Genomic DNA, 21,511 nt, shown 5'->3' with positions numbered 1-21,511 from the left:
CAGTAAAAATAAGGTGAAGAGAACGGGGCCTTATAGGCAAAGCCGCTACTTATTGTCGCATTTAACCTTTGTGGTTGCGGCTAAGCATTGTTCAGCAATAATGGGTTATTTGTAGGATTTTTTTTTTTAAAATAAAAACATAGCAATAATGGGTTATTTGTAGAATTTTTTTTTTTTTTTTTAAAAAGAATTAAAAAAAAAAAACGTAAAAAAAGTGAAGCAACCCACCTCTCCTTTCTCCTTGCCATCTCCACCACCACCAATCCTCCATTATTATATAAAGAGTACACTCTCTCTCTCTTTCTCTCTCAATCTCGTTCTCATTCTCTCTCTTCCTTTTAGTTTTCTGTGATCGGTAGTTCAACACATTCACACTTTCTTGGAGTCTTCTTCCTCTTTTTTTTAATACCATAAAAATTTGACTCCTCTTTTTCTTTCTCTATTAAATTCAATATCTTTCTAATTCTTGGTCTACCCTTTTCCGTCATTATCTGTTATTTTCATTCCAATTATTGAATACCCATCTGGGAATTTCCCTCATTGTTCATCTTAATTTTAATCATGGGTGATGCTAATGGTAATGGTATGTATCAATTTTGAGCCCTTAATCTTGTTTTTGCTTAATTTAATTGTTGCTGATTGATCAAGTTTTTGATGAATTTTTGTGGGTGTTTAATTATTTGTTTCTTTGATGATGCTTAATGTTTGAATTTTTCCGGTGATTTTGTTTTTAATGTTTGATTGATTGTTTCTGGATTTTGCATTAATTAATTCTCAACTTACATCGTTGATTTATACTGTTGTGGGGTTGACCTGTGCGAGGTTCTGGTTCGGTAATGTAATTCTTGATAAGAATAATCAATAAAAAATTATTTATTTACATACCCACTTTGAAATTTAAAAAAAAAAAAAAAAATTACCCTTTTTGAATTATGTGCAATTGAAACAAAATCGAGATGATAATTTAGATTTTATCATATGATTGGCAAAATTTGGCCTGAAATCGGTCTCAGATCAGTAGTTATTTGCTTCTGAAGAGTTTGTTCTTGGTATAAATCTATGAGCTAGGATTATATTGTGATCTGAATAGCTTTCGAGTTTAAAATTTTGTATGATTAGAATCTTAATTTCTGTTATTATTACTAATATTGGGTGTAATTGCTTAGGGTTTGATGATTTTTGAAGAGGCTATGAATTGCCTTGATTATTTGGAATCTACCATTGGTATATTTGATTTGGGTTCAACTATTTGCCTTGACTTTAGCACTTCTGTATCAACATCACAAATCCACTTCTTTAAAAGAGCACGTGTATTGTATACAATAAGTTTAGTCGTCTCTTTGCGAAAATGACTTTTATGTAATTTGGGATGACTAAATTATTGTATACAATACACCCGTTGTATACAAGTTTTTGCCTTGAGCTTAACTTTTATGGATATGTTATCCTATACACCGTGTTTATAGCTTTCCTTTTGATGATTATCAATTATCGTATTTGTCTGACTTAGTTGTTTGCATTTACCTTCTTTCATCAGTGGTTGAAGCCATAGATGGAACCATCTCTCTGGCTTCTGCATTTGCTGGTCATCAAGAAGGTAATCACACAATTCTAAATCTGTTTATGTGATGTCTGAAATCTATGTTGTATAATGAGCTAGGTAAGTTACTGTCGGTTTTCTGCTTATTATAGTAATTCACTTTTGAAGCACCGCCTATATGATGTCTTACCGGTGATCATAATGTTTCCGTCACCTGTTTGTACTATCTAAACAGCTGTACAGGATAGAGACCACAAATTCTTGACAAAAGCAGTCGAGGAAGCTTATAAGGGGGTTGATTGTGGACATGGGGGTCCATTTGGTGCTGTTGTTGTTTGTAATGACGAAGTAGTTGTCAGCTGTCACAACATGGTGTTGGAGTACACAGACCCAACTGCACACGCAGAGGTCACAGCCGTAAGAGAGGTTAGATGATTAGCTTTATGGCTGTTTGTGGCTATTTATGGATGCATTTCTTTGCTATCCTATGTACATTCTTGCTTAGAACATTGACTAAGCAACCCAGTGTTATACGTTTTGTAAAGATTTGGAAAATTTAATTGTTTGGCTTTGTAATATTGTATATGTAATATTTAACGCGTTGCTTTCTTGAATTCGTGAACATAGCTTGTATTTCAATGTGTCCACTTCTTCCAGGGGGTTGAAACGAGAGGAAATTGATTAGGTTACTAACAAAGTTTGTCAATAGTGTCTTGAATGTCGAGTTTGAGCATTAGAAAGCTAAGGAATTCAATATATTAAAACTGAATTGCTCAAGTCAATTGAATTCAGCTACGTGTTTGCCCTCACAAATTGTTATGTCTGAAATACAGGAAGGAGTATTTAAATTCTCCTATAAACACAATATGCCTCTTGCAGTCTAGCTATTTACTACTGCAAATTCACAGCATTATCTAATGTTATTAGTTTTTTACGTCTGTCATTTTTTTAATAGCCCTTTTTTTTTTTTGGCTGATTGTTGCCTTTTTAGTTTGGCTGTAGTATCGGTTCAAGTGACTAGAGAAATTAAGCTAGGGGGCATGTGATATGTTGTTTAGTTTCCTGAGAACCATTACAGTATTTCTTAAAGGTAAGAAATCTGTTCATACAGAGGGCTTTATACAAGTCAGTTGCTTCGTTCTGTTCCCAGCTTGCTTCATGTAGAGTAATGATGGATTAATCTACTAGTTATATTTTTTTGAGCATAATGGTCCGACCTATCTTTTTTTAAAATATAGACTAGATTAAGCTTGAAATTACTCTGTATTTTCCCTAGTATAACTGGATTTCCTATCTTTAAGGATCATGGGTGCTTTCTTCAGTTTATAATCCAAATTCTGCACTTTTAAAGTAGTGTCCCATTATATAATCACCCTGTTCTGTCTCATTAAACTATGCATCATCAAATACTTAAATTATTTCTAATGAGGTCAGTTATTTCAGGCATGTAAAAAGCTCAATCGACTCGAGCTGGCAGATTGTGAAATATATGCATCTTGTGAACCATGTCCAATGTGCTTTGGTGCTATTCATCTTTCAAGAATCAAGGTTTGTTTATCATTTCCTGCACACTTCTTTTGCTTGATGATTATCCCCAGATTTTTGCTGATCTATATAATTTTTGTTAAAACAGAGGTTAGTGTATGGGGCTAAAGCTGAAGCTGCCATAGCAATCGGTTTTGATGATTTCATTGCTGATGCATTAAGAGGCACTGGAGTCTATCAAAAGGCTAACCTTGAAATCAAACAAGCTGACGGGAACCAAGCAGTACTCGCTGAGCAAGTATTTGAGAAGACCAAGGCCAAATTCTCCATGTATTGAAATTTCCCTTTTCCAGTTCTTAAGAATAAATCCATTATTCATAGAACTTCTGATTTTCTGTACAAATTAATCCAGGAAATCTTCCCTACCGATTTAAAACACCATTTCCTTTCTCGAAAATCATCAGATTTTCATGGTGTATAGCTGCACTCTACACAATTGATCAATGCATACCATGCTTATATTCAATCGAACTTGTCTACTTCAGATACCTTTGTATGCTTTTCATTGCCTGGCTTTCGGCATTCAAGTAGGCACATGATATGTCTGTCCTTAAGTTCCTGAACTAATCAGGTATGTTGAGAATCACGTTGCACATTGCTATCATTTCAACATTTAGTGGGGTAGTGAACTAGTACTAAGTTTACTTGGAATCAAACATATAGAGATTAGAGACCCTATTGCTCAAGGAGGCAAATGGGTTGTTTGTATCGAACAACACAATCTAAAGCCAAATCTGTTCCTAGTCGGTTTGAGTTGGGTCAATTTCAGTTGGCTGCCTTCTTCAATCGTTACTGTCTAAGGTTATCTTCTCCAATCGTTAGCGTCTAGGTAAATACTTACGTGGCGAACCCACTTTGGATAGGGATTCATGAGTTACATGTGGAATGATTTCTTTTCTAAACAACCAAATGGAAGCAAAATAGAAAATGATAAAAAGAGGTGATATATACAAACATCTTTGTTTTGGTGTGATTGAAGAGACACTAAAGATGACGTGCATCTTATGATGCAAAATTGCAAAATGGTGGTTGTTAGTTGGTTAGTTAGATACAGTGCTTACATGTGTTTTTAGTGATAAGTGAGAATCGATCCTTTTCTTAATCAAGCTAGTGTTAAAAGAAATGAAAAATCGACTTCTTTAAGCACTACTAGAAGATTCGAATAATTAATAGCATTGTAATATAATAGGAGTAAAGATTAACACTTTTATTCCTCGTGAAAAATGAAAAGCATTTCAACCTTATCGAAAAGATGGACAAAACTTTGAATAACTTCAACAATGGATTCCTATAATGTGAAGAATTTCAAATTGCATGAGCCATCATTGCCTTAACTACATGTTTTCTAGGTTTTTAAATTGCAAGGTTTTATCTTTTGCATTATGTACATTATACAAAAAAGTTCTTTTTATTGTCAAGTCATATACCGCATAATGTATACCATGATTTTCCGCAGCAATAACTGCCACATGCATGCAGGAAATGCAGAAAACTCTTGTTGAAAGACTCACCCACCATAAGCCAGGTGTGCAACTCGGGTCGGATTTGGATGTAGTTGGAGCTAAGCTCCGATGAACCGAATGGGGCAAATAAAAAAAAAATTAAAAAAAAATTATAAAGAGTTGTTTTTCTAACTTCTCACCAAATTCCTCTAAAACTCCAATCCTGCGATTTTGTGCACTATTTTTTTTTTTCCTTTTTTTTGCCAATAACCTCCAAATAACTTCCTTTCTAAAAAAAAAAAAAAAAAAAAAACTATTATGACCTCCACTCTTAATATATTCTTCTTTCTAACTATACATACTATATATATCCTGTACGTTAGCACGGATGCACTCTAGTACCATAAAAATATAAAGTACATGAGTAACTTTATTCAAATTATCTTTAAATGGAGCGAAAAGGAACATTATATACATATACAAAGAATACGACTTATTTATTCAAAATCTTAATTTAGGAAAAGATAAACATTAAATATTAACAATATGTTCTTTCATATAATGTTTTCTTATTAATATTTTGATAAACTATATTGAATATTCATTATCTTCCGTTGTAATCATAATATGAAATGTTATTTGAATTTTGTCTTTTGATCATGCTGGTTAATTTCACTCATTGTTCTTTAAATAAATAAATAAATAAATAAAAATATCTGCAATTATTTAATGATATACAAAATTAATATATGAAAAATTATAGATTGAATGAGTGATATTCAAAATTGATAAATCAAATAACTATAAAGTTCATAATAATTAAAAATGACAGTAAAAAGTAATTTAAAAATGACATTTTGTTAATACAAAAATATTATGTGTCACTCATATACTCCTTCTGTATTTTATTATTTGCACCACTTTTCTTTTGCGGTCGTATTTTATTATTTGCTCAATTTCCTTTTTTGGAAACATTTCACAATATTTTACTAATTTCTTCTCATTTAGTGAACCCTAACTACTCCCTCCGTTTTTTTAAATGCATCACTTTGATTTTTGCACTATTCACATACCATGGTTAACTTGATTTTTTCACCTCTATAAAATAAATGAATGTTATTATATAATATATCATTAGATTATTCATAATGTCTAGTTTCTTAATATAATTTTGTTATAATTTTTACTAATTAACAATTAAAGATATTAATGGTCAAAGTTGCGTCTCGTCAAATATGCCGGTCAAACTGATGCAAATAAAAGAAAATAGAGGGAGTATCATACTTCACTATTTCTGTATTCTCTCTCATCCCAAGTATCATACTTTATTTTTCCACCAACCTTACTTCCTTAATATTTTTATACATTCTACTATTTCTCCTAGAACCCCGTGCATAGAGAAATAGAGTAAGTAATAGAATATGGAGAGATTAATTCAAAGAACATTTTGACCTTAAAAAATATACCCCCTCCATTTCTTATTTCTTGCAACAAAGGGAGGTTGTACATTTCCCAAGTCCAAAATTTTAAGGGGCTAAAGCCGCTAAAGCTTTTTTTTTAATTGCATGTGATTAAGTTTTAAAATGGAGGGAAGTTTGTTGAGTCCACCACTTTTTTTTTACACTTTTCACATTTTTTGATTTTGGGAGGGTGTACTTTTCCCTCCTAGATTTTCACCACATTTTAAAAACCAGCTTTTCATTCTAAACTAGTTTTTGGGCTCGGGCAATGCCCCAGATTATTACATGAAACTAACTGATCATTAATATACATTGTAATTTATGATTTAATTTTCTTTGAATGAATATGTGTTTTTTTTTTTAAAAAAAAAAATAATTAAACCATGTGGTTTATATATATATATATATATATATATTTCTTTTTCATATTTATAACATGTTTGATAATTAGCTTAGATGGCTAAATAGTCAATTTTGCTTAGATGATGTGGCATATTGTGATCAATGTTGGGTAGGTGACGTGGCATCATCAAGTGTTTGTGAACTGACGTGACGTCATGAATTGTTAGTGAAGTGAAGTGGAGTAATTTGGAAGAGTCTACGTGGCGCATGGACATTTTTATAAACGCCTTTTAATATATTAGTATAGATTTTTTCCGTTCTTTTACTTTTCAGTTGTAAAAGAGTTTCAAAAGACATCCATTGTTCTCTAATTTTTACATACCTTTCTCTACCTCCTAATGAATACATATCATCTTCAACATCAAGAGTTAACACTAATTACCTTCTAATTCTACCATAAATACCTACAAACTACGTTCCTAAACCTAATTAGTGCTAAATTAGGGGCAGCATCATCATCTTCACACCTTCAAAAGGCTGGTTCAGTTCGAGTTGTCCAAAAAGTTGCGTCTTCCACTTCATCACCATCTTCAGACTTGGGTAAACAAGTTAGCATATGTCAATGGATATTGATGTGGATGATTTTTTTGAAATTGAACAGTTACTAGGGGAAGAACATCAAGGATGGAGTGATGCTACAGAGACATGCACTGATTCAGATGAGGAATATGATGCATTTTAAACAACCAGCAAGTCGCCCAAGAAGGAGAGAAAAGGAGATAGCAAATTTATTTATTTATGTACCTTATAGTTTGTAATGTAAATAACATATTGTTCAGACCTAAAGAACATATTGATCAGACTCAAAGAATATATATATCATTTCAATTAGAAAAGATGAATATGGATTGAAGAAATGAGAATGAACATTTTATCATAATTCAACGAACATCATCTTCAACCTCAAAAAAAAAAAAAAAGTTAATAATAATAATAATAATACAAAAAAATAGAAATTGATTGAAAAATATACTATTTCTTTCAATAATGAATTTATCAATTACATCTCCTTATCATTATTAGATTCATATGAACGATGAAATCAACTCTATGATTACACATTAAATCACTCTAAAATTAATTTTCCTTTAGATCTCTTTATATAAATAAATCAATTTCTATTTTTATAAAAAAAAAATGAAATTCTATTTTACTCCAAAAATATCTTGTTAATATATATATATATATATATATATATATATATATATATATATATATATATATATATATATATATAACAAAGCAATCCTTGGAATTCATTTTGGAATGTTCTTTTTTCGTTTTTTATGCGCGTTTTTAAAACTAGGTGTACCATGCGCATGGTACACTTAGGCGAAGAATCGGAGCATACACTACAGCACGTCTGTGCCCGCTAGAGGCACCTTTGTGTCAGAGCTACAACACGTCCATGCGCGCATGAGGCACATCTGTGTCAAGGCGACCCGTCCGTGCTAGATTGAGGTTTTGCTACTATTTTCTTTTTGGACTAGTGGCACGGAGCAACACGACGTATTAAGACAATTTAAGTCGACTTGCATGTGGTGCCTTATTTCCTTATTTAAAGAATTCTTTTGATACTTTCCTACTCTACGAGGTTATTATAAATACCCTTAAGTTATTTCTAAGCCGATATGATCATCAATTGAGGGATATTCTGAAATTTGAGTGTCTTCTATTTATTTCTCATCTGTAAGTTCTAATAAAGATAACATTAGAAACCCGAGAGAAAACCAATAAGTTTTATGTGATTGGTCTCAAATCTATTCTGATTCTTTATTCCCCAAAATCAATAATTAAAACCATTACTCTCGACTGCCTGTGGACATAGCCAACGTGTAGTTGGTGAACGATGTAAATCTATCTGCCTTTTCTTGTTAATTTTACATTTAATATTTATTCTTTCTTGCATCCGTTATAACAAGTTTGTTTAACTTTTTTTCTTTCTGGATGTTAATTTTTATTATAATACAAATACCTTACTTTTTTTTAATAGTTCAAATACCTTATATAATGAGAGATATTAATGGTCAAAACTTTAAGCTGCGAACATGAAAATGTATAATGTTAGGAATTTTAAGATCAAAGTTGTAGGTATTGTGTTTTTCCTTGCATTCTTTTCCCTTCAGAAAAACATAAGAAATTGAGAGATGTTGTAACTTGAAAGGTGTATTTTTTTTTTTTTTGAAATAAAATTGATTTATAAATAAAAGTTATACGACATCTACAAAGAGATTTAGATCTAACAAATACATCATAATTGAATCAAATAAAAACATTATGTAAACAAAGCTACGATCGTTGTTGCAAATCGCACGTTCTCCATACCATCTTTCATATCACTGTGATTTATAGCCTTCTTCGGCGAGGGGGTCTATCGATTTGTTGTAGCCGTGCAGAAAATTTCCGTCTAATTCGTTAGATTGTAATCGAAATATTAAACTCTTTTTTGATCCCGCACAAAATTTTATCCATGAAACAATACTATAGCAATCCATGAAATAAAAAAGCAAATCCTCCCTCAAAAGAGAGAAGAAAAACCCGGTCGTTCGAAGAAGCCAAAACCTCCTAAAGAAGAAGAAAAACTCTGTCTTTCGAGGAAGAATTGTTCCTCCTAAAAGAGGAAGAGTTATTATAAACCTAAAACTAGAGAAAAAGCACATAATTGGGGCTTTCCACCGGTAAAAACCGATGGATTGAAAGCCCCTCCAATTCAACAATGGATGCTAGGGTTTTGGAGAGAGGAGAGAGAGGCTAAATTAAATATTAACCCTGCATGGTACATGGATTATAAATCTGTGCACAAGGTAAAGCGACTACCAATGTTAACAGTTTTATATTTATATTCCATGTAATGTACTGGGTCTAGCCAACCTCTTAGGATTAGAATTTGACAAGACCAAGTAATGTGAACTCTTTTATTGATTTATGGTTTGAGAAGTCCCTTTACATGATTTGATAATCAAGATATATCTACTAAACAGCTAAAGTCTAATATGTATGCATAGAGTGAACCTCACGTTTAAAGTTCTCGACAACCTCATGCGTGTATTGGCCAGAATTTTGACTACTTATTACACCAGCTGGCCTTTCAAATTGAAACTACGAAGCTACAAGTCTACAACAAAAGGTCCATATCATTAAACTATCACCAAATTGAGCATGTCTATTATACATCTTGATGTATCTTAAATATACTAAAATGATTTATAAGTTTGTAAAAGTCGCGAGACTCTTAAAAGTCTAACTTTAGCATATGTATAATGTATTCTTAAGTACACTCGAATGTATGAAAGAAACTGTAGACCAACGCGGATGATACGAGGTTGGAACAATTAGCCAAAAAGCGTGAGCAGCACTATGTAGGAACTAGGAAGTAAGACCAAGTTAAAGGGCAGGTAATACATACCGGCCAAATGAATATAGAAGAAGAGCCAAAATAAAAATAGGGTGAGATTGATGAGTCATATATGAGAAGGATGATCACAACCATTAGATTAGAAGAAATTGAGCCAACTTGGTGGAGACGGCTATAGACAAAGACAGGCTCACCCAAACCAACCAAACTCTTACTTTAATTTGGATTATTGGACCACTTCTTTACTACAAGGCCAGGACTAGGCTATTCATCAATGGACTTATTACTCGTACTATATATCTAGCCGTTTGCTTTGTTTTTATCATATGTTTGTGCAGTGATATATAAATGCTCTTTCCTTACCTTGTACGCCCTTTGTGATATACTTCCTCTATTCTTTATCACGGAGTAATTGGAAAGTTGGGTTTTTTATAGGCTAGGTGGTAAGAAATTGACCTTGTGAATTGTACGTGACTACGATGTCACAAGTTCGAGCCCCATCACCTACATCTGCTTGGGAGTAGAGGATTCCCTTATCCTCCACCTCTATTCTTAAGCGTTAACATGCTAGAGTTGGTTAACCTGTGAGAGGTAATGGTGTAGTAGGGTCCCATTTCCTTACCAATCAAAAACAAAAGAAAATAATCTTTGGATTTTCATATTTGTTAATGTACATTTTATAACATTAATACCTTTATTAATTGTAGGTTAGGAAAAATAATAAAAATTTAATATTTTAAAAGTATATATTGATATGATTCAAATAAGAGCTTACATAATTATGTTTTAGTTTTACCTCATGTATAAAGACAATCAAAGAATTTGTGTGAATACGAATAGTGTGAAATTCTCAATGTTGCAATAATAAGAATAGAGAAAGTATATGTTCATTTATACTTACGTGTTCCTTTTTTGTTATCGTATTTGTAAGTTCACAATACACTTCATTTGTTCTTCGATATTAGGCCACGGTTTTTTTTAGGTCGTTGTCATATTATAGATGTTATTTTTAATCAGTTTCCTTGTTTCTTCGACTCCATATATTATTGAGAATTTTATGCACAAGTTTCATAATATTTAAATAAATTTTTTTTTTTCTTGAGCTAGTCTATTTCTCTCTTAGTCCCTCACATACTTAAGTAAACGTAGCATATAGAGGTTAAGATTTTGCCGAGCCAAGTTACTTTGCTGCTAAGGTATGTTCAAAGGAGTGATGAGTTATCAAGAATAACAATTGTCTGGGATATGTTGTTAAATATTGTCTTGGAACAATCTTTACCATAAATTAAATCTCACATCAAAAGTAAAAATAAACCTTATTCATATTAAAATGCTAGCCTAGCAGAATTGATTCAATCTAAAAATAGTTCAATCAAAACTCGAACAACATCCAAAATTAGAAATCAGTATAACTCTGATCCAACAAAATCAAGAATAAAGTTCACATGATTAAATTCGATAATATGTCTTTAATATACTAAAAACCATAATTAATTCAAAAATAACCGGATTGATCCCAATTTAATCGGAATGAAATGGACACCAAATCGAATGACTCATCCCCTAAATCGTAACCAAACATTTTTCCGATTGATGCTCAATAAGCACACATGCCACATGATCTCCCCTAATATACAGCACTTGATACAACGTGCTTACCGGCAGTATTTCGGTTTAAGTGGTCCATCATAAACTTAGAATTAGTCTTTTTATACAGGCTAGTTGGTCAAAGTTATATGGTTAAGGGATCAAATTGTTCTTTATTACATTTCCAACAACTCAAAAACATGGGTTAGATAGATAACCATAGGTCTTGGTCACCCGTAACAAGTTTCTATGACATCAACTTCTAATGCACTTCTCTTGCTATTCGCTAGGAGTAAATTGTTAGGTAACAATGGACAACTTGCCAACGTAATAGCTACTTAACCAAAACAAGGGGCGACATTGAAGAAAATTTTGACACCCTTAAACGATGATGTAACGCGTTATGTTGAAAAACTTGACCCCGATCTGTTTCTTGTTTTGCCAATGTGTCTGCAACTGTACGTAGTCATTAGGGTCGTGCTGACCCAACCACGTAACAGCGTTATGCTTTTCAAAACGCCAAACAAAGAAGTCCAGCATTTGCCTAGGGAACAATTTGTGCATATTCTTTTAACACACGTTATTGGAAAGTGTAGAATCTGGGACTTGGGAGGGTTATTTGAGGTTGTTTGAGGTCCATTGTCTGCCATTGTTTGGTTTAAAAAGAGAAGGGCATCTCCCATACGTTCTTCTTTGCCTCTTCACCAAATTGAATAGGTGTTAACCCATTGAGAACTTATTCCTTTCACACTTCGCGAATTTTAGGACTATACTAAAAATGCCGCATAACATGAAAGTGATCAGTAACAGCACGTCATTTTTACCAGTTGTTACGCGATTATATAGCAATCGGTGAAGGGTATACTCGTATTTACTTCTTATGGCCGGAAATACTTATCATATTGTCCTACCTTTATAGTTAAGGATATGACATACTCCGTGCTCGACAAATCAACTTGATAATTGTATCATTTTTGTCAAATCCCAATCAAAGTAGTATGTTTAGAAATTCAATAATACATATTTCTGACTCTCCATAATTGAGGATGTAAAATAATATTCACTAGACAACCCTTATTATTGTGAGACAGTCTCATCCAAAACTTTAATATTAGGAAATCGTCAAATCGGGAACTTGCCGGCCCAGCCGGGCAAGAAGGATCAAGACACATAAGGGATAAGATTAAATGGGGAGCTTCCCATGTGCCTTGATTGAGAAAACTGAACCATGGTGGACGCCCAAAGCTCATAAAGATGCTCCCTTAGAGGCTGTACCTCCCCATGATCACCATATCCTTTATTTTATTCCAGCAACAATGATTGAGACAAGCAAGCTAAACATCTAGCACTAGTCACCAAGTACACAGCTATATGGGCTGCTACAAGTTAATCATAGAACTCAGTATGTTCTTATATAAACTTTCCTAACTTCGAACATCAGAAATCACATCCATTCAGGACAATGAAATGATAAGTACTAAGTAGAACTTCTAAAGAGTAAAATACTCCTGCTTTGACATAATAGGGAAATGTTGCATGACTTCAAAGCAGAGTAACACAAGCTCAACTAACATAGACTCCATCACTAATAATCACAAATTAACAATACTTTTGCCGAGAAAAGGATCTTGTTCTCTGGGAACAAAGAGTAATGTAATATGAGACACCTTCCAAACAAACAATACCACCATCTAACAATGATCAAACAAAATCTATAAAGAGTTCTAGGAGCACCTTCAAACTACACGAGCAATGACCAATTAGTTGGCCAAATTCATCAACAAGAAGTCACACCCACAAAAACATGAATTGGCACAAACACAATTATACTTCGTAATGCTTGAAGTTACTTAACCAAATAATTATTAGCAATGCATAAATAAAACATCATGAAAAAAGGGCAAAATCCAGAATTCAGATAATCATCATTATTGACTAATTGAAGTATTATGTATGAAATTGTGCAATAAATAACTATACAGAAAGCTTAAAACAAACCCTCAAGCAAACCAGCACTTGCAGAATACGTCAATAAGAATCCCGCCTTCTCTATTCAAATCATTGCTATACATAAAATTGAGTTGAGCAAAGAGCTACACACATTGAATTAACATTATTCAACAGCTCTCTTTTATGTCAAACTAAAAGAAGGGGATAAAAAAAAAACAGAAAAAAATCTATGATCTCGAAGTTGCTACCTACACATATATAATCAGCCAAATCGATATTCGACCATTGATCAAACAGGAAAAATAAATTAGAGAAACTCACAAATCCACATCAACTAACCTACTCCGATCAACCTGATACAGAATTTTAACTCCCCATTGATCTGAGCTCATCCAATGACAACTTAATTTGATCTTGAACCAATTCCAAACGCTTTGAATACACCTCAAGCTCCAATATTTGCTGTTTTCTCCACTTGTCATCCATTACATCCCCACCACTACCCCCAACCGAATTCACCCCTGAAAAATTCAGGGGAACCGCATTCAATGCCAATGCCCCGACTCCCTTAATCCCACCACTACTGCCTCCAAACACCGTTCCATTCACCGTATTATTCACCATATCCTTAACCATCGGCGACAAACAACTCCTCACAGCCTCCTCTATCAACCCCTGCATTGTTGAACCAAGATTGACATTACTACTACTAGTAATATTATTATTATTGTTATTGCTATTATTATTACTATTTTCAATCAAATTACCACCCTCACCACCAATCATTCCCCCCAAATTGACATTTCTCACATACTTATCCTCAACCTTCCCCACCCTAGGCCTCTTCCTCGACGACAATTTCGCAGCAGGACTATGCAAATTCGACATCATAATATCAAAACCAGCAACATTACTATTATTATTAGCATTAGTATGACTAAGACTGTTATTATAACTACCACTGCTACCTGCCTTATGATCAACCATCATCGGTGTCGAAACCGTGCCTCCTCCTCCTCCACCACCACCAGCGCTATTGTTGAGATTGATATGGCTGATAACAAAGCTGCTATTCGGAGGCCGAGGCGGAGTCGCCGATGCGAAATTGGTACCAAGGTTAGGGTTAGGGTTTTGATCGTCATCATCAAATTCAGCAACACCACGAAAATTGGGAGAAATATTACTCCAAATCTTCCTAGAAAGCTCAAAAGTAGCCTGATCATGAGGACTCTTGAACACAAATTCCTTCCCAGAACTCATCTTACTGATAACATTCCGATACTTCTTCTTCAGCCTCCTCAATTTCTCCACCAATTGATTCTTATTAAACTCCAATTGCAGCTTCGACTTGATCTGATCATAAAACGCCGCCGTATCATGGTGATGACCAGACGACGTCGTACCACGGCTCGAGGTATAATCGAGAAACCCTTGCAAAAGCTCGATCTCATCCTCATCAGTCCATAACCTCTGAAACAGCCTTCTAGAATCATCGATCGGCTTCTTCTCAGGGTTCACAACCGGCGAAACGACCAACGAAGACGACGAAGAGAGATGATCAACACGGTGTCGTTTTGGATCAGGCAAAGCGATTGTAACAGCATTAGCAGAGTTGTTGTTGTTGTTGTTGTTGGGGGGAGGAGCAGGAACAGCAGCAGAAACGGAGGAAGGAATAGCGACGGTAACAGCGGTGGAATCAACGGCGGCGACGGTGGAATCTTCTTCGCCGGAGGAAGATTCGGAATCAACGACGACATCATCGTCGGGAACACCGGGGTCGTTGAGGGGTTCGCTGTCGTCGTCATCGTCGTCGAAGTCGTCGTCGTTGTAGATAGGGTGGTCTTCTTCGGAAGCCATGGAAGAGGGAGGAGAGAGAAAATGGGGGAAGAAGGTGAGGTGGGTATGTGGGTTAGGGTTAAGGAGAAAGGGGAGGAGAGAGAGAAAAAAGAGGGGGGGGACCGGGTGGTTAGGAGAAGGGAGAGGGAGGGAGGTGTTCACGAGTAGTTTGTTGAGAGGATGTGTTGTTGTGTGTATTGCGTGTTGGGGTTGAGTTTGTTTGGTTAGAGAAAGAGAGAGAATGAAGGGGGAGCCACTTGTTTGTTTGTGTTGTTTATTGTGGGTTTAAAAAACAAGGGTTAAGTGTGTGGGTTGATTTGGTATTGGTTTAGGAGAATGAAGACTAAATTAGGATTCAGGATTTGGATATTAATCAATTGTGGTGGGTTCGCTGGGTGTATTGACAAGTCTTAATTCAAATATGTTGTGGATGGATCATGGATGGACGGACGGACGGACGGACGGACTTGGTGTGGTGGTTGCTTTTTGTAAGATAAAATGGTTGTTTGATCGGGTTTTATGGTTTGTATTAGATTCAATTTGGGTAATAAAGATATTGGCTCGTTATTTATGAGGGGTTGAAACAAAAAAAAAATGGTGGTGAGTTGTATCTCGCGACTTGATTTTATGTTATAGTTAGGGTTGTATCGGTTTAAGAGCAGATCAGACCAGAACGGAATGAATATTAGAAGTTTAAAATTCAAGATCGGGAGTCTGAACCGGTTTAACGTGGATCGAACTTGGATTAAGTTTTTGTTTCTTTCAATATTTTTTTTATTAAATTATGAAAAAAAATATAAGGGAAAATATTGTGTAATTTGGAACGTTTAAAATAAAATTGCCCATAATAATAATAATAATAATAATAATAAATTATAACATGTTGAAATTAAAACTTAAACATTATAGAAGTGTTTTTAATCATAATTTAAAATCAAAAGCCAGTCCGCTATAAAGTAATCGGGTTTCAAAGGGATTTTTTACCAAATTGGACCAACGACCATTTTTTAATTTCTCAACCCACAAATCGGATTATTTTCTTTTGATCTTGCTTTGGTCAGGTCCATTTTTAAGTCCATACCGATTTTTGAACGCCCACAATATCATGTGAATAAGGTGAAACAAATGGAAAAGTTATCTTTTTAAGCTGATAAACCTTCATTTATTAAAGGAAATTTTGTATTTTATTACACACAAATAACCCTTTTCCCAAACTATCCAAAAAAAATCTTTTAAAATAGCACCAATAAAGGCAAAAAAATTGAATTTACCACCGAAACGATTAAATCTAACATTTTTAAAATATTCTTCAACATTCTTTTTTTTTTAAAAAAAAAAATGCTTACTAGAGGTTTTGAGGGTCATTTTTGTCAAAGGTCCTAAATTATGGTCAAAATTGACAAATAATTATCGAAAATGCCTCATTTTGCATGTGTTACGCTAATCAAGGTATTTTTAGTACGTAAAACGAGACAATTTCAATCATTATTTGTAAATTTTGACTTCAAATTGGACCTGCATGACAAAAATAACCCCCAAAACATCTAGGAGCATGTTTTTGTCATGAAAATCGAAGAATTTTTTTTAAAGGTTAAATTTAACGGGGTTTTTAACGGAAAATGTTAAATGGTGGTGAAATATATATATAGGAGAGGGATCCGGTAAGAACCCTCCTTATATAAGAACCCTTTCTTATGTAAGAACGCTTTATGTTTTAAACTTTTTCCTATGTTCTAAATTTTTTTCTGCTTATGTTCTAAAGTTTTTCCCATATTCTAAATTTTTCCTACTTATATTCCAAATTATTTCCTATGTTCCAATTTTTTTTAGCTTATGTTCTAAATTTGTTCCTATGTTCTAAATTTTTTTTCTATATTCTAAATTATTTCTACTTATGTTCCAAATTATTTTCTATAATCTAAATTTTTTTTAGCTAATGTTCTAAATTTGTTCCTATATGTTCCAAATTATTTTTTCAGATTATGTTCTAAGTTTTTTCCTATATTCTAAATAATTTTTTCAGCTTATGTTATAAATTTATTTTCTATGCTATAAATTAATTTTTCAACTATAAATTACCTTTCAACTTATGTTCTAAATTTTTGTCTACAGCTTATGTTCTAAATTTTTTCTGACTATGTTCTAAATTTTTTTCCTATATTCTAAATATGAACTCCTCAAAATTACAGAAATGCCATTATTAAAGATTCATTTTAGATGGTTAGATTAAAACTAATAAAGGGTTGTGATTGGATTTTATATAAGATTGAGTTCTTATATAGAGGAGGGTTCTTATATGAGCCTCTCTCTCTCTCTCTCTCTCTCTCTCTCTCTCTCTCTCTCTCTCTCTCTCTCTCTATATATATATATATATATATATATATATATATATATATATATATATATATAAATTAAAACAGCAAGTTACCGTAATCAAAGATTTATTGCGTTTAAAAATGAAAACATTACTTAAGCAATTGTGGATGAAATTGTGGATTTTTGTTGAGTTATTTACTTAGGGTCCGTTCACATTTACTTAATTTCAGTTCAATTTAGCTCCAATCAGTTCACTTCAGCTCCTAATTTTCCTCTCTCATAAAATATTCAGTTCAGTTCAGCTCCAATCGGTTCACTTCAGTTCAGTTCAGCTCCGATCAGTTCAGTTCAATAAATATGAACAGACCCTTAATCAAGTATAATACGGTCTGCATGAATTTGCATCTAAGTAATAAAGACATTAGCTAGCATGTTATTTTAATTTTGAAATGCCATACCAGTAGAATACATTAGGTATTAAATACTTACGCAAAATTCAGAAGGAAACCATTTTGTGTTCTATCCCTAAGAAAGAAAGAACGTAAATAGGAATTGTTTCTCGTTATTACTTACTCCCTCCGTTTCAGTTTGTTAGTCCCATATACTATTTTGGACGTTTTAAAAAGATTTACCAATATTGAATGTATTCCACTTTTAACTTAGTTTTTATTTCCTATTTTATACATATTAAATTCTGATTGGTTAAATTAATTGATTGTGAATTGATTATATGACTCTAAGTAAAGAAATTATTCCCTTGAATTAATGTAATTATGGTTGATGGTTTCCTAAAAAAAATCAAAAAAATTTAAAGAATGCAAAACTATTTATGAATTGTTTTTAACTTTAATGTTAGATTCCAAATATTCTTATTTTCTTATTTTCTGTGATTGATTCCATATGGGACTATCATATTGTAACGGAGGGAGTATTTCTTATTATTGTATGTATCGCTTGATTTATGTTAAGAGAATGAAAAGTTACTTCTGAGTTGATAATTAAGAATCCATTTATTAAGATATAAAACTTTTGACATGTTTTTTCGACTAGCGTTTTAATTTTTTGGAGTTCCAAACGGTTTCACTCTTTGGATTAATCCGGATTTGGGAATCAGTCTTGGATGGTTAGGTTCCAGTCCCCTCCCAATTATTGTTGCGGGGAATCGAACATAGGTGCTCCCTACCAAGTATAGTCCCAATCACCACTACACCAACAGCCAATTGGTACTAGCGTTTTAACGGGAAAGCAATTATGATCCCTAACTAGAAGGAGCTAATTTACCATCATATATCTTTCCTTAAGTACTTCGTAGTTTATAATTTTAATCATAGTTTATAATTTTAATTTCAAAGATCTATTGCTTAAAATATGCAACAACTCTTATTAGAACATTAATATTTACTATTAGAATTTGACATAATTTTATGAATAGCGACTAATATTGAAGAAGTAGAAAGAGATGCAAAGGAACCTGTCCAAAAGGATGTAAAGAACAAACCTCAATGTGTATAACATGATTTGTTGCTATGCCAAGAAAGTAGGACGATATGAATTGTTGCTCTATAATGCCATGGATATTATCTAAATCCACATGTTTAAATATTTATTAAAAGTATCCTAGAAGAAGTTTAGGTATTACTTAGTAGTCTCTATCATTTACTATTTTCTCACTAAAATTGTACGAGTAATATTGTGTATACAAGATTTGAACATGCAAGCTATGTTTTTATTTACCGTTTTTTCATATAATTTGAACATTACGTGGTAGTCTCTATATGCAACATTATAACGGTAATCCTTAAAAATGTCGTCTCAAATTTCATTTACTCAATTGTCTCAACCTCAAAGAGATCCATTTTGGGATAAAAATTAAATTCTAGTATTCCTAATAATGTAGTGAAATTTGGTCAATATGTTCATGCTCGAACTAATCAACTTTGCAAAGTATTGTTCGCATCTAAATTCTAAGCAGGATGTGATATTCACAGTCGCTATAAAAATTATCCAACATAAGCTTAATTCGAATCCTACTTATCTTAATAAAGCTAATTTGATACAAATTCTTTATCTTTTACAAGGATCAAGAGTAGATTGGACATTCAAGTTTAGATCGACTACGGGCCTGTTCTCATTGACTTGACTGAACTGAGCTGAACTGATTGGAGCTGAACTGAAGTACTGAACTAAAATATTTTATGAGAGAAGGAAATAAGGAACTGAACTGAACTGATTGGAGATGAAGTGAACTAAACTGAAAATAAGCCGAAGAGAACAGGCCCTACATGGACACTTTTTAATTATGTCTCTACATCGACGTATTTCCTACTATAAGCTGATATCATTTGGCCTCAAGAATGTTATTAGGGCAATTAATAAGAGGTTTGTCAGTACAAAAATATAAATGTAAAAGGCCGTCACCGATTCTCTGCATAGAGTTAAGCATAGATCAGACTGACAAGAGCCAGTCAAGCACGACATAAAAATACCCTAACCTAGTAGGAGTTTGCCACATTTTCAAAAGAGGCACGCTAATGAGTTATGTACTCATCAACACTACATAAGAGGCACTTACTAATTCTAACTTCATGAGTTGAGAGAGGTTAGGTCATTAGGCTTAAAGCAAACAATTCATATACAAATATATAATCTTCATTTCTCACTTAATATGTACAATTAAGTACTAGGCAAAAACCTCTAAAGTTCATTTCTTATATCTATAATAAAGAAAGTTGAAACAAAAGTTATAAGTGGAATATTCTTTTCTAAATTAGAGGCCCTGAGAAAACCGAATTCGCCCCAACCTCGAATTCGGATTTTCGAAGGACGCGACCCCCACCCACGGGGGGAGCACAACCGAGTAGCGAAGCTACGACTTTGTGGAGGGCAACATACATCTAAAGAATCCTTTCACGTGTAGCCTTCGAATTACCCCAATCTCTAAGCTAAAGCCCCCGCTTTGCAATAGGTAGCGGTTCTCGGAGAGGCTTTTAGTGGATTCGTGAGTTGGTTCTGAAAGGGCCGGTAAATCATCGGCTACACAACCATTTGTATATGCCATCTAAAACGAGCGACGCGACGGGGGTAACAAAATATAGCAGCACGGCGGTCCCTTATTTTCCTTAAAAAACAGGAAAAAAGGGACAAATCGGCAAGAAAACCGCAAGAACGGTTTCTGAATTTCCTCATGCAACCATAGCCTTCTTCCTCCACGTACATGCATGATACCGGTCGAACTGACGAAACAGTTAAGTTTCGCCACTATTTTACTAGAGGCCCCGGCGATTCCACAGCCTAGCCTGTCCTCCACCAACCCGAGGCTAAAGAATCCTTTCACGTGTAGCCTTCGAATTACCCCAATCCCTAAGCTAAATCCCCCGCTTTGCAATAGGTAGCGGTTCTCGGGACGCGACCCCCAACCCACGGGGGGAGCACAAACACAGCGGAGGAGCGAAGCTACGACTTGTGAGTGAGAAACTTGTTTCGAACGACAGCTGCTATACCCTTAGAGCAGAGTGAAGCAGAAATGCCCTCGCCCGGGAGGCTGCGGTCCAGATCAGAACTTCGATAGGCGAGAGGTGTAAGCACCGCGAGGTGTGAAGCGATCTCGTACTAAACGAAACTACTTTTCATTTTCCTTATGCTGCAGGTGTCCTGCTGGTTCGTCCCGGTGTGGTGATCGATAAAGGTCGAATTTATACCTACTACAGCGAGGATTACACTTCTAAAGTCTTCAAAAGCTTTGAAGAAAGGATAAGTTACTTACGCACTTTAGGTGTTCTAATCTGAAGATGGAAATTAGAAGAAAAGAACGGGAGCTGGTTCTTAGTCAACCAAATTACCAAATTGATTGATTGTACTAGGATTTAAGATTTTTCACTTCACTAAATAATATACTTCAGTATTCTTTTTTTATCAAAGTTTAATACGGAGTAATTTCTGATCCTAACTAGTATAATTTAAACCGATCTTATTAAGCTATAACCTATTCAATTTTCTCATGTGAAAGTATAACACCCACAAACCATTCAAAAAATGGTTGAAGCTCATACAAGTGGAGCTCACCCACAGGATACAAGCA

The 21,511-nt window shown here is 33.9% G+C and overlaps 2 protein-coding genes and 1 long non-coding RNA gene across 4 annotated transcripts; 2 read left to right on the top strand and 1 right to left on the bottom strand.

Annotated features, from left to right (window-relative positions):
• Positions 1–235: 235 nt before the first annotated feature.
• Positions 236–3,551, top strand: LOC145574580 (guanosine deaminase-like). Its single transcript, XM_081632406.1, has 5 exons — positions 236–583; positions 1,538–1,597; positions 1,776–1,966; positions 2,984–3,088; positions 3,174–3,551. Exons 1-5 carry the CDS (start codon positions 562–564, stop codon positions 3,360–3,362), a joined length of 567 nt encoding a protein of 188 aa, XP_081488532.1. The 5' UTR covers positions 236–561; the 3' UTR covers positions 3,363–3,551.
• A 9,796-nt stretch (positions 3,552–13,347) lies between these two features.
• On the bottom strand, positions 13,348–15,427 carry LOC145574578 (putative transcription factor At3g04930). 2 transcript variants are annotated; one of them, XM_081632405.1, is made up of 2 exons: positions 14,254–15,427; positions 13,348–13,956 (listed from the first exon to the last, which is right to left on the bottom strand). In XM_081632405.1, exons 1-2 carry the CDS (start codon positions 15,136–15,138, stop codon positions 13,648–13,650), a joined length of 1,194 nt encoding a protein of 397 aa, XP_081488531.1. In that variant the 5' UTR covers positions 15,139–15,427; the 3' UTR covers positions 13,348–13,647. The 2 variants fall into 2 exon arrangements, with proteins under 2 accessions (XP_081488531.1, XP_081488530.1); XM_081632404.1 differs by having other exon boundaries at positions 13,348–15,424.
• A 4,782-nt stretch (positions 15,428–20,209) lies between these two features.
• LOC145576286 (uncharacterized) lies at positions 20,210–20,972 on the top strand. The gene is made up of 2 exons (XR_014098349.1): positions 20,210–20,309; positions 20,901–20,972. It is a non-coding gene; the product is annotated as an uncharacterized LOC145576286 (long non-coding RNA).
• Positions 20,973–21,511: the final 539 nt, after the last annotated feature.

Source organism: Chenopodium album, chromosome 13 (assembly GCF_948465745.1).
Source record: "Chenopodium album chromosome 13, dcCheAlbu1.1, whole genome shotgun sequence".
Classification (NCBI taxonomy): domain Eukaryota; kingdom Viridiplantae; phylum Streptophyta; class Magnoliopsida; order Caryophyllales; family Amaranthaceae; genus Chenopodium; species Chenopodium album.
Note: the sequence above shows the minus strand (reverse complement) of the source record. Positions and strands in the feature narration are given on the sequence as shown.